Source organism: Chlamydotis macqueenii, chromosome 7, assembly GCF_036417535.1.
Source record: "Chlamydotis macqueenii isolate bChlMac1 chromosome 7, bChlMac1.mat, whole genome shotgun sequence".
Lineage (NCBI taxonomy): Eukaryota > Metazoa > Chordata > Aves > Otidiformes > Otididae > Chlamydotis > Chlamydotis macqueenii.
In genome coordinates this window covers 2358187-2372043 of record NC_141562.1, presented here as the reverse complement: position 1 = coordinate 2372043, position 13857 = coordinate 2358187, and the positions used below count along the sequence as shown (strand labels likewise).

Genomic DNA, 13857 nt, shown 5'->3' with positions numbered 1-13857 from the left:
TGGAGTTCGGGCAGCCGCTCCCAGTGCCGGGGGCGGGGACGCGCCGGCCGGGGCGGGCTGCCCCCGGCAGGTGGGGCCGCCGCCGCCCGGGCCCTACCACCCGCAGACACTTACTTGGGCTCCGCTCACCACGGCCCCTGCCATAGCTGCGGGGCCGGCCGGGCCGGGGCTTCCGCGGGCTCGGGGCCGCCGCCGCTTCCTCGCGGCAGTCAGCTGACGCTGGCGGAAGCACGGCCGGGCCGCGGGCGGGGGCGGTGGCAGCGCGAGGCTCCCGCCGCCACCTGTGGCTGGGCTTGAGCGCGCCCGCAGCCGCCCCGGGCCGGGGTCGGGGCCGGGGCCGGGGTCGGGGGGCGACGTCCGGAGGCCCTGCCGCGGGCTTCCTGGCGGGACCGTCCCGCCGAGGTAGGAGGCCAGGCGAGAGCGCGGGGGAGGGTCTGCGCCCGCAGGCCCCGGGCTCCCCTGGGCGGCGGCTGCTCCGGGACCCGCAGAGGGGCCGTGCCCGGAGCCAAGGCCCAGCCGCCACCCGCCCCTCAACACCGGGCCGGGACCGCACGTTGTGCTGTAGCCGTGGTGGGATAGGCCCTGGGGAGAAACGGGGGGAATCCCTGGTAGGTGCGGCGGTGGCGGAGGAACTGGGGCTTGGATTTCGTTCCCTGTAAGGAGGCAGACGACTTGGAGGGACATCGGGACTGGCTTTCCACCTGCTGAGCAGCCCATTAATTCGTGGCATAAAGCATAACTCGCCTTTGAAGAGATGTGTGTCACTGGTAAAGCAGCACTTGCAGAAATAATCCTGTGCTATCTACAGGAGAAGCCCACGTCCCCATGGAGATTTTTTTTTTTGTCTGGAGAATTTGGGGTAGCTTGTGTGGAAAACAGAAACACGTTTGGAATTCAGAAATACCTGCCAAACCACTCCTTCCAGGGCAGGAGAATTTGCTGATTAAAATAATGGCATGACGGTAGATTATCACTGGTTAGGCAGAGTAGGGAAATCAAAGGGTTTTCTGTAAGAATTTTATATGAGACTCTTAAAGATACTTAGGTTTCCCAGGCTTGGATCCTAAATCCTATTAGTCATCTATCTACCTCTTCAGCTGCCTAAGCACCTTTAAAAATCTGTCTCTTCTCTCCCCTGTATTGCTAATATAGCAGAACTCACTCTTACTGAAAGCAGAGGCACATGCTGTGAGGGGAAATAAGTTTCAGGGGGATGCGTATTCCACCCTGCAAATCACTTTCCACAGTTTATTCAGCAACACAGCAGAAACTAATACTGTACTTGCTGCTCTACCTCTTAACATCAACAGAATAAATTCTTGGTACAGCTGTGGCACTACACCTCTAGAGCCATTCCTCCTTTTATGCTGACTGCTGGACAGGGAACATAGAGCACATAGCTAAGGAAAAAAAAACATTTTGCACTGCTTTTTCCTCTCTGTTATTTTAACGTATTGTGTTAAAAATGGAAATGGGCCAACATGTAGAAAAATCAAAACACGGACAATGAACAAATCACTCCGTTGCTTTGCATGGATCTAATTTTCCTTGTATCGTGTAAGACAGAGAAGAATCCAGCTCTTCATCCACAGCAAATAAGCTGATCCTACGCTGATGAATAAAAGTTCTGTTTCTCTAAGTAAGAGCTCTCCATTGAGGCATACTTGCTAGTTCAGGTCATCACTCAGCATGCTTCAAACAATCAGTGCCTTTATTTATTTATTAGATTATAGAGCAAATAACGTATGCCAAGGAAAACAAGCACTATGTGAACTGTAAATTTAAACAAAGCAATACATTCTCCTCTTTCTGTATCTACCTCTTTTTATCTCTTCTTTAGTTACAAGCATGCGGTTCCCATCTGAGAGAACACATAGAGCTCACGGCACAGAGTGGCCCACTGCTATAGTTGGCTGTATTTGTCTCAATGCAGTAAATTCTGTTCAATACTACACTCCTGTTAAACTGGAATAACTGTATTGAAAGCAATTTAGCACATCATTATCTATATTATTAGTATTAATTTTAGTAGAGTGTTAGCTGTCACTTCATATCCATGAAGAAAAAATTGCTGCCTGTATAGTTTACAAAATAGCACACACAAATAATGTCTGGGGTTTTTTTTCCAGCTTCTTACATTGCCAATTGCATTAACCTGGCATTGATCCTCCCACTTACCAGGCAAGATCTTGTCTAGAGGAAAAAGTTGCAGGTGCAGCTCCCTAAACTGGGTGACTTAAATTGACTTTATCATCTCTTCAATCAGTTGAGCTGAATTTTGTAAATTACAAAAACAACTTAAGGAGGTGGCAAACTGTTTTAAGTGCATCTGGCTTATAATCATTCTTTTGAAACCAGTTCAACATTTTCTTGTACAGACATGGCCTAGATTATTATCTGCCACGGATAAAATAATAGATCCAAATCCCATGGTGTGTAACAAACAGGGAGTGCTACCGACCGCAGTGACAAAATGGGCCTATTATCCTGCACAGGAAGTGAAAGAAACCCAACTCTCTAGAGCAGAGGAACGGAGAAGAGATATGACTATCTCGTTATGATGCTTCCCTAGACTTTGAAAACTTACATCTTGAAAGTCCTAATTCTGCTGCCAATCTCCCACAGGATGATTGGCAAATTTCTCAAACTTTTTTTTTTTTTTTTTTGGTAGTCTCTCTTTTAGTCCTTAATTTCTCAGCACCCATCACCTGCACATAATTTTCAAAAGGAATGAAAACTCACAGCTGCAACTGTCTACCACTGAAGGAGTATTTTGTAACATCTAATCTGAAATTGTAACCAAGTTATAACATTGTCTCAGATTTCAAACGTATGAGTCAACGTGCTCATTAGTTTGTGCCTCATATTAGTATGAAGCTAAAATACATTACAGTGCTATATAAACACCGGAGGGCTTTTTTAGCTTTTGAGCCTGCTGATCATTCATGTCAGTTTATAGCACAGATCTTAGATCTCTGTGAGGCTGCCTCTGTTTTTAGAGTGTTTTTCACCTTACAATATGTATTTATACTTCTGAGCATCCCGAAACACTACCTTCCAGAGTCCTGGCCCTGCCCAACCTGAATCATGTGAATGTTTTCTTTAGCTTCGATAGAGCTGCTTATATGAGTAAAACTTTAGAGGACTAAGTTTGTACTTATAGAATATATTTTTTGGTAGTGGTTGCTTAGAAGCTGAAAGTTTTGTGAGAATTCTTTGTACAAGTTGAAATAATTTATATGACAGTAGGGCTTAGCTGACCTTTAAAAAGTCTTTTTTTTATGGTGTATGTATACACAAAATACAAAAATCTCTTGTTTCTTAGAATTATCAGTTTTACTGCACAATTAGAGGCAGAAGGTAGCTCTTCTGTATGGGCCATTCAAATATTATTTCCTTAGATTTAAAAAAAATATTTCCAAAACTGCTTGCTATATGAGCTACATACAGACAAATGCAACTTTTTTTAAAATAAATAAATTTTCTTGTGTATAGCTACAATAAATGAGTTACTAATATGCTCAGTTTATTTTTTTATATAGGCATATATAAATTAGAAACTGAACAGACCCATTCCTTGAATAAAGAGCGCTAGATGTTCAAAATAAGGTAATACCTATAAAGCAGCCTCCAACGACTGGGAAGCAATGTATTGGGACCATGGTACCAATACCTGTCGGATCAGTCCCTTTTTCTAAGTTCTTCATGTAACAGGAGACCTTTAAATTATTTTAGCAGTCATTAGCCTAAAATGTATATACACAGCTACAGTGATTAAATCTCATTGGCCGACTGATTAAAATAATTAGCTAATACATGCCAGCAAATTCAGCATAGCACACCAAGCACCAAATTATATTATGTTACATAAAACCTAGGTATAGAATTGTTTTCCTATCTTAAAAGAACACTGAAGGAAAAAGTAGCAATCTTGAATGGTTTATTAATCGAAATTTAAGGAAATACTTCAGACTGAGTTAATCAAAATTATCTGTTTTCCAGCTTACAGCACACTATGCATGTATGTCTGCATGTGCATGAATACAATCATCTTACATTTCAGAGTAAGTCAAACAACTTACCTGTTTTCTTCTTAAAAAAAAAGAAAATAATAATTTCTCCTGACAAGATATTGTGCTTGAGTAAACTGAGTTTTCTGAAGCAAAACTTTTTCAGAAAAAAAAAAAAAAGCCAAGTCACAGAATCCTTCCAACTTGACCATCAGAAAGTTTGGCTCAGAGTTTATACATCTAACTGATTTTGTTGATGCTCACAATGAAAACGTCTCAAAATATTTGTTAATAAGTATCCACAGCACTACAATGTGTCATACAAACAAATTTAGCTGTAAGAGATTGACTGGAGTGCAGACATTTTTGTCCATATTACCACAGCAACATTTTATTCATACATAGCTTCACTTACACCTGGCTTTAATCGCAAACAATTAAAGATGGTGTTTAGCATCCAAACCAATAACTTCAGATGTCTCCCAGGCTAATGTATCACTAGCACTTTCCACTGTGAAACACACAGGAAAAAAAAAATAAACATGATAGAAAGAAGATAAAATACAACAAATTATGTAGTTTAATCTCATTGACAAAGACAGAAAGAAATACAGTAATGATGGTGTCATTTGCCATTCCTAAGCTGACCTGCTGGAAATTAAGTTCCTCTTTTCCTATCTTCAACCTATTTCTTATATTCTCACTTACAAAGACATTTAACAGCAATGATAAACAAGTTAAAGGGATCTGAAGTGCAAGTTATGCATGTACACTCGATACACGACTACACCTTTTCTTGAACTATACTAGTATGACAGTGTGATACAATGCCATAAAACTTGAAGACAAGTACATCCAAATTCTTTTTTTTCTGTTACCAAATTAAAATGACAGTAGAGTGATTTTTCTTTTCAGAAGTGTATGCCCATCCTTGCGTGTTTGAAACTCTGTGGTTTTATGCAGAAAAGCTGCTAATACAATTGGTTATCCCATACCACCAAACCTCTGAGTTTGCTTTGAGTTTCCTGCTGTTAACTAATGGCCTTGATTTACATTTTTCCATTCTTGTGGAGACTCCTACAAGATAAAGGGGTGCTAATATTTTTACTTTCATCTAGAGTTTTTGCTTTTTTAGCCTTTCCTCCAACACAGAAGCAAAATGTCCAATCAGATACATTTCCTAAGAAAACCTCTTGCATTTTGGCTCTTTGACTCCTCCCCTGTCCTTAAACAAAGCGGAATTCTGTCTAAAACCACCTCTAGGATATATTTAATTATTATTTTCCTCTTGTATGGCAGCAGCATGGTATGAGCACAGTGAGGCTACGTGATGATTGTGAATGAATGCAGCTCTGACATAAGCTCGCCCACTGTTTTACTGCAAAGGCACCTTGAAGCTCAGCATTTTCTGATGTCTTTGGAAAGCTTCACTTTGTAACCTTGTTAGCATTCTTTGAAGGTAAGTTTTTGTATAGGCTTTATAATGCAATACACGATAAGAGTTTTCAAAAACCAGAACAACCTAAAAGCTTTGATGGTAGAAGGAAAAAAAAAAAAACTTTCCTGAAATTTTTATTCAGTCATCTCATCTGGCTTCCACTGAAGTTAATGACAGTTTTGTCAACCATAGTATGGCCCAAATAGAATTAAAAATCCCTTATGTTACATGATATAGCACACTATAGCTATTAGGCTAGAATTACATTTAATAAGTGACGCACTCAACAACTAAGACATAGCAAAAATTAATTATGCAATTTAATTCTGCCTTCTTGTAATATATTTTATGGCACAGGGTGGGTTTTGTTTTGTTTTGTTTTGTTTTAATATACGGGAGTCTGTTTGCTTTAGTCTATGGAATGAATGAAGATAAGTAAATTTAACTCAACCAGGTAAAATATCACTAAGTTCTTCAATGTACTGTATTAAAAGAGCACCTCGCATTTTTTAATGCATTTATTCTCACCCTATGCCATTCTTCTTCCTATCCTACACAAAAGGAACAGAGGCACAAGAAAGCTGATTTATTTGTATAAAATTACCTGTAGTCAGCTAGGGAACTGAACCCACACCTTCCAAGACCTAGGCTGATACCCTAACTGTAGACAATACTCTATCTTGATTTATGCTATTCAGTGTAAATGCACAGTAGGTATTATATAATAAAAATTATTATTTCCGGTGAGGAAAATAAGCAAGTGTAGAACCGTCATTTGTTTGCTCCCAGTGGACAATACTTGCAGCAAAAGCATATTCCAAGCCGAAGGACAATTATGATGCTCTGTGTGTCCCACCTAGGGTATATAGCATGCAGAGGAAAGACGCTGACAAGGAGCATCCACAAGCTCTGTAGATCATTGCAGGATTTTTATGTGTTGACAAAACTAAATGTATAGCACAAACCAAAGACAAGAAATGGTATTTTTCAGTAATTTATAATTCATGTAATCTAAATGTTTTTTCATAAAGCAAACAAAAAGGATGCCAGGATCATCCTCCCGCCAAGTTTCAAAGGCCTGTTGCTAACCATGGAGACACAGAACACTTAATAAAAGACTATAAGAATTTTTTAATTTGAAAGAATTCAGTAATCTTTGTATGGAAGCTGTTGCTACTTCTTCTCCTATAATTATGTATTGCACACATACACAGAGAATTTTTTTTTTTCAGTGCCTAAGATGACTGACTCACAACAAATCTGAGGTGCTATACTTCCCTACCACCCATTATGTATATGTGAATTTCAGCTTGACTGGCCGCATTATCGTGGGAAAGTAAATTGCAATACTGAAGCAACTGTACATCTTTGTGCATCGAAGCTTGCTTGCTCATAAGAATGCAACGATCCCAGCTGGGGAAAAAAAAAAGATTAAAGCTAAGATGAAGTCTAATTTGGGGCCATCCAACATTGCAGTTCTATTCTAAATAACAGATTTGAGATTTTTGAAGTTCAGCGAGGTATTTTCTTGTTCCAGGTGTCTATCACAATGTCTGGGGCAGTGAGTGTTTGTCATACAAAGACAAAACAAAATTATTGCAGGAAATGCTTGAATACAAAGATCAAACAACAAAGGAAGTGGCTGCAGAGGCCAGAGGAGCTTGATCTCTCTTGCTGTAGCTGTCTTGGCAGTTCATTGTAGAACTTAAACACCAGACCAGCCAGAGGTGGTGGTTTGGTTTTTTGGGGTTTTGTTTGTTTGGTTTTGTTTTTTTTTTCAGAAGGAACTATATTCACCTGATTAACCCAAGGAGGCACAATCTACATCTGATTTTGCCACGAACACTGCATAATAAGAGAGACCTGTCTATAAATACGCATATACTGTTGACAATACATGTTGGAAGGGGTCCTATGCCCCTAAGACCCTATAGTCCTAAAGACAGTTGTCTTTACTCCGACAGAAGATTGTATGCTTAGGCAGGAGTTCAAGCTAAGGTGTGGGAATACCTGACATTAGCAAACAGGTTCCTTCCCCGCTTCTCATGGCCCCATTTTTTAATCTTAAATCTTTGAGCTGGTTATACCAGCAAAGGGCAAATCCACAGCCTTCCACACACACACAAAAAACAGATATATGATACTGCTGCTGAAAAGAGAGCAGTAAGCAGCTATACAGGTACACAATCAGAAGTCAATATAGTACAGTTCAATATGGAATGACTTCTGTATTTTAAGAACCAAAAGTTTTTGTTCCCTATTGTTCAGTTCTAAAGCCAGTTACTATTTCTCATTATACCTTTCAAGTACCAAAGATTCCCACAGAAATGTATGGAAGTTGCTAACAATTTGGATGGCTATGAAAGCACAGAGCCCAAACAAAAGCCACCATCCTCTGCAGTTTGTTAAATAGCAATTTTTCCCATTACTCACTACTTTCATCCACCCATCCTTCTGGGCGAGGAGGGATAAATATAGCTCAGCTAGCATTAATTCCGCATCATCTGGAGACACCACTAGGAAAAGAACACACACATGCATGATGCAAGAAGGACGAGCTGAAAGCTGAAAGTTACAGAGGTACAGTCTCCATAAGCAATATACTGTCAATTAATACAGAGAGATATACATAAACCTGACAACTACTAGAAGCAGGTTTTATACTTCTTGAAAGTGAGAGAAAATGCATAGGAAATCAAAGTGGTTTAGTAAAATTTGACTCTTCTTGAACCTTCCTGCTGGTGATTTTAGTGTTTTACACCTCTCTTCTACTCTCCTTGTCTGCAAAAATACTAACTTAGAAATCCTTCAAATCCAGTAACATGCATAACCCCCTTTCCTAGGAAAGATGAAGCAGAGTGCCTAATTTTAGATTGTGGATTCTGTAGTCCCTGCTGGTCCTCCAAGACATTTTTGTCTTAAGGTCTCAGGTCTTGCCTCTAACAAAATTCAGTCACACAACGTTCAGTTCTTCAAGAACTACAAAATCATGTGCAAGCCAACGGAAGAACAAAAGAACCCAGTGCAGTTGGTAAGGTATTTTATGCAGGAACTGCTATTTAACAATCAAATGGCTTTACTGTGAACAGGAAATACAGAGAAAAAAATCGAACTTGTGGGTCAAGCCGTCCTGGGATATTAGGATTAGATTCATTACAACTTTCCAAACACTATCCTACTAATTTCCAAAAACCTGTTCTTCTAGGCCTGACTCACTATCCAAGTGGGAAAGTGAAAAGAAGGAAAGAAACTGAGCTGATGTAATGCTTCATTCATTGAGAACAGAGTGGTACTCCATAAGCTGTACATTATGTTTTGGTCTCCAAGCCATCTGTCCAAATAACAAAAAAAAAAAAAAAAAAAAAAATTTTGATAAGCCTTCTTTTGGTAAGAAACACAAAAGAAATAGACTAAAAACAAAGAGACTTCCTGTTTATACTGCAGAGATGATTAGAGACAGACCAATGCTAAACTTAAGTTTGCTAACTTCGTTTTGGAATCCAACTTTGACTCCATACATATAAAAGTACCTGAAAATGTGTTGATATTTGGCCATCATACTGGGGACCATTTCCACAATCACAAGACAACAGCTCAGAGCTCCAGATTAATAATTGTTGCTCTCAAGTAAAGATGAAGATGAACTGTTAACAATATAATATAAAGCTTTCCATGCTTAGGTTTCTTGCTGGAATCCCTGTCAGATCAGTAAAGCTCATATGTTGGTGTCGTAGTTCAGCCCCAACGGGGACCAGACTACGCAGTCTCTCTCTCACTCCCCCCACTCTCCGAGAGAATAGGAGGAGATTTGACAAACAAAAGAAAACCAAACACGCGGGTTGAGATTAAACAAAAAGTAAATTTAACAGTAATGACAAGAAAACAATAGAGTGATGGAACACAAATACAGTATAATAGCTCACAACAGATCTCTACATCCAGTCTCTTCCAACTAGGAGAGCCTCCCTTCAGCACCCTCCTCACTTATATACTGAGCATGATGTCAGATGGGATGGAATAGCCCTTTGGCTAATTTGGGTAAATTAACCCCAGCTGTTAGCTAATTAGTTAACTATCCCAGCCATAGGGGCTACCAGCTTCAGTTCTCCACCCAGCTCAGGTAAATATTAACTCTATCCTGGCCAGAACCAGGACAGTTGGATACCATATATGACTTATTAGGAACAACCTATTTCAGTCCCAGGGGAGAGATGTCCACATTACAAAATCAGCATAGAAACAGATACTAGAATTCTGCACATTTGTGAAAAAAGGCAATGACTGAATGGACATAGAGAATAAAACCACTTCAAACTCTCCCAGGCTTTGTCTCCAGATCAGAACCTCATATAGCATGAGTCACATTGTGATGGTGTAAGGTCTTCAGTTTCAAAATTGACAGCGTAGCATATTTCAATACCATTAACTTGCCAAAACCAAAACCAGCACAGTGTTCTGGTTTGTGATTTCCTTCTAGTAATGGTTATACCGGTGTGTCTGAGTGACATAATAGTTCACATGATTATGTAGTGAGTTAGACTACCGTGCTACATTTGGGTCACTCACTGAAGATTCTGTACCTTGTTAAGATAAGGCTGGGTGAATTCTGTAATAAAAAGTGAAGGCTAAAAGAGATCTAATAATGGGTGGTTCTGTGTTTTAAAATGCAGTCACAGCAATATTAAAAAAAAAACCAACCCACTCATACCAAGCCAAAGAAAAAAAGGTTCAGGAAGTTCAAAATGTTATTCATAAAACTTTTGCAGATTAATTGTTTCCCCTCTCTCTCTGAGAAAACAACAACAACAACCCTTTGTTTTTGGTGCAGTAACTTGATTTACATAACAGAATCCAGCAGAAAGGAAGCTGTCATAATAGATATCATAATGGATCAGGTCTACAGGACAGAGGAATAAAACACAGCTTTGCAAATTGAGCTCTTAGAAAACTGGCAGTAACCAACAAAAACTACTTTTCTCAGTTCAAAACTCTTGAGAAATATGCAGTTAATTCTCACAATGAAGGGATAGAAATATCCAGATTAGCCATCCAAGTTTCTAGCATTTTTTCCCAGTTTGTCAGCAGTCTTAGACTTCCCCACTAAAACAAGAAGAAAAAGAAGGAAACAACCAGTACAATAGGCTGTACTTTGTAAGAAGGTTCTGTTTGTAAATAGTTTTCAAAGCTCTACTAACCAGTAAGTAAGGGAATCTGCAAAATTTTACAGCCTGAGAACCATGTGTTGAAGATGAAGTTATGCAGACGCAGTCATGGATGGCTATAAGCAGTGATTGTTTGCTTGTTTAAACTTATGTCAATTCATTAATCTGCTATTAAAATACATATTGATAATTTACCAAGCTTTTTAGAAATTAAAGCTTCATTTTCTTCTCTTGAGAACGTGCACTGTGCTTCTCATACTACCGGTGACAAACAGCCAGGAAAGGTTTCACCTGGCCTTCTCACTCTCTGGCACCCCAGGCATGGCACTGAAGCCGTCTAAACTCAAAATGCAGTTTCACATGCACTTCAGATACAGTAACCTGGACACAGCAAGTGGAGCCTCTTGTGGAAAATCCTGACTACCTTGGACATAATAGCTAACTGGGGTACTTTTCTCCTCTATCTTTGATCTTCCATTTAGTACAACTCTGATTTTTAAAAAATGGATTGAAAAGACATTAAACTCTTCATCAAATTAAGAAAAAAAACTCTGGTGAAATAACCTCAAAGATGCAGCAGCATGGAGAGTATTTCTGCTTATTGCATATGTTAAATCATATGAAAGGATAGCAAGATCTTAAAATCTGTTCTTCCCTTCCCTTGTTAATTTTTCATTATGAAAAATTGCATATGTTAATAAAACTACAGAACTGTCCACAATGTCACAAACAGAAAGAAGTTCTAATTCTAATTACATGTCTGAAAATCTTTAGTTACCTGAAAAGTTTGAGGATGTCTGTTTTATAGTACTAATTAAAAATTGTTCTGTTTAAGCAGAAAAGCAAAGTCCAAAACATTCATCAAAAACTAAACAGGTAAGTGAGAAAAAACAAGACTTGACAAGTCCACTGAAAAATTTTAGAGATTCTATTTTAAGCTTAATAGCTTCTTACAGGAATATATATTTTTTCATCATATGGGCCCATAAATTGACATATGAAAATAATATTTTCAAAGTTTTATCTACAAAATTTTATTAGCATTCATCTTCTCATTCTAGTGAATTCATGTTAATTCCCTTCTACTTTTACTGTTTCAAATTGTATTCACTGTACAGTATTATAAGTTCTCTTTCAGTAGAAAGATTATAAGTAAATGTGTTTGTAAAAATTGTTCATAATTATCAGTTCTTAGTGCTATTTATACTGGTTATTTTAAAATATAAAGAAAGTAATACCTAACATTTCTAAAGTGTTGTTCACCTGCAAATTTAATGACATTTTACATCTATTAATCAATTAAGCCCTACTATACCCATCTCAATTAGGTATTGATCCCAATTTTACAGTTAGTTACACTGAGGATAGCTGGAAAGTTCTGTATGAGCTGTTTTGCTAATATCACTCAGGAATGGGGATAAAACCTCAAAATGACAATTGCGTCTCTGTGTGTAGTGAAAAATTAAAAGCCTTTTCCCTCTTGTAGAATGGAAAATATAAAAATAAAATTCAAAATTAATGGAAAAAAAGTTTTGGCTGTTACAGAACTTTTACCTTGTCTTGTCAAACAAACTTGCTTTACAAACTTCTTGGAGAGAGGTGAATACATACGATCAAGAGATTTCTACAAGAAGTTCCACAAGCTGTGGTCCTGTAGACCAAAGGAAAAAACAGTAGCATAGAAGTACAGTCCATACTAACCTTGCCTCTCCCCATCTCCTAAGCCAGACTAAACATCTTGAATTGAACAGAACTCAGCTTTGTACCACCTGGAGAGGTTTTTTTCAGCTGGCTCCCTTAGAGAAGGTCTAGGCCACTTTATGCTTCTTTGAACAGTAAAAATGAAAGTATCCAGTTAACAAAACCATATAGCATCACATCACATTAATTTTACCAAACTTGCCAGTCTTATGCCACTACAAAATAATTTTCTTTCCATTTGCTATTCTGATTTTAATACACAGACTAGAGAAAGGCCATCCTGTTTATCCCGTTTCTGAGGTACTATACTCTGTCACTGATTATAAAATGGTAAACCAATGTGTTTCCAGGTGCACATCATAAATACAATCCATATTAGTAACCACAACTGCATAATTCTTCTTTATGCTTTCAGTTACTAATACCCAGAATTCAAAATTCACTGGTTTAGAAGTGCATTCTTGTTATTATCTTAAATTACAATCCTTTCTTGCTTTTAGTCCTCTAACTTGATACAGAAACCAGTACAGGTTTCTCATTTTGTATCAGACTTCTGTATGTTCTGTATGGGTGAAGAAAAACTAGGCTACTTTGCTATATTGTGCTGTCTTGGTTTCATACTACCACTCCTATCAGAGGTGTCAGTGACAAATTACGGTCTCTTGGCATTCAATCTGTTGCAGATTTTGCACCAAAAAAGTCAGGGATCGCAAGAGGTGATACCATTTGATCTTCGTGTTCTACCATCATCAAGACTGTCATCATGTCCATGAACTAAACAACAGAACCAAGATTGTAGAGGCAACCTCTATTCTGGCACTTCATTTGCCTGACCTAGCCTGCTTAATGTTCTTTTAATTTAGAGTCGCTATGATTGTCGTTGAGGTTCTGAGCCAGATACTTAGAGTATATCTATAATGCCCCTGTATCAGGGAGAAAACCCTGCTCCAAGCCCTATGTATGTAGATGGGCTGAGCTCCAAACTGGTCCCACAACTGTCCCTTACCAGCTCCAGCTACGGGCCATTCTAGTACTCTGCATATATTGTAATCACTTAGTCAATGCTTCGTGTCTCACACAATCTCTCAGGCAGGCTCTGTAAAAGCAATCTGACCCAATCTATCAGTTAATTAATTAGTGACAGCTCCCAGTGTTCCAGAAACCTGTTAGAGGACACCTAGATGGCCATAATGCTGCAGTGTCTGGCAGCCCCAGCTCTTTCAAGAGGGAAAATCAGTATGGCACAGAGAAAGTCTGTAACATCAGTTTTCTACCCCTTCATAGTCTGTATCAGCGAGAGGTTCCTAAGGTCATGCAGACTGTCATCCACCCAATACAATGCTCCCACCTACCTCTTTTGATTGCATGAATGAGAAGACACACCAACCTATGGTCTTGCTGGCCTACACTGATTACTACAGAAGTGGTGAAGAACATGTCCAGTTATATTGATAAGCTTTATCTTGGGACAGATGAGCACTCCCTTTTCCAAGCGAATCTCAACAAAAGAATTCCAATACTACAGTATCAAAAAACCTATAAATAA

The 13857-nt window shown here is 38.9% G+C and overlaps 1 protein-coding gene and 1 long non-coding RNA gene across 2 annotated transcripts in view; one reads left to right on the top strand and one right to left on the bottom strand.

The window, feature by feature from the left end:
• LRMDA (leucine rich melanocyte differentiation associated) overlaps positions 1–218 on the bottom strand; it is a 681403-nt gene extending 681185 nt beyond the window's left edge. The window contains exon 1 of the mRNA XM_086752286.1: positions 115–218. Coding sequence (XP_086608412.1) covers positions 115–144 — 30 coding nt within the window. The 5' untranslated portion in view covers positions 145–218. The remainder of the gene's footprint in view (positions 1–114) is intronic.
• Positions 1–13857, top strand: part of LOC147600029 (uncharacterized) — a 686528-nt gene that overhangs the window by 205346 nt on the left and 467325 nt on the right. The gene's annotated exons all lie outside the window — the stretch shown is intronic.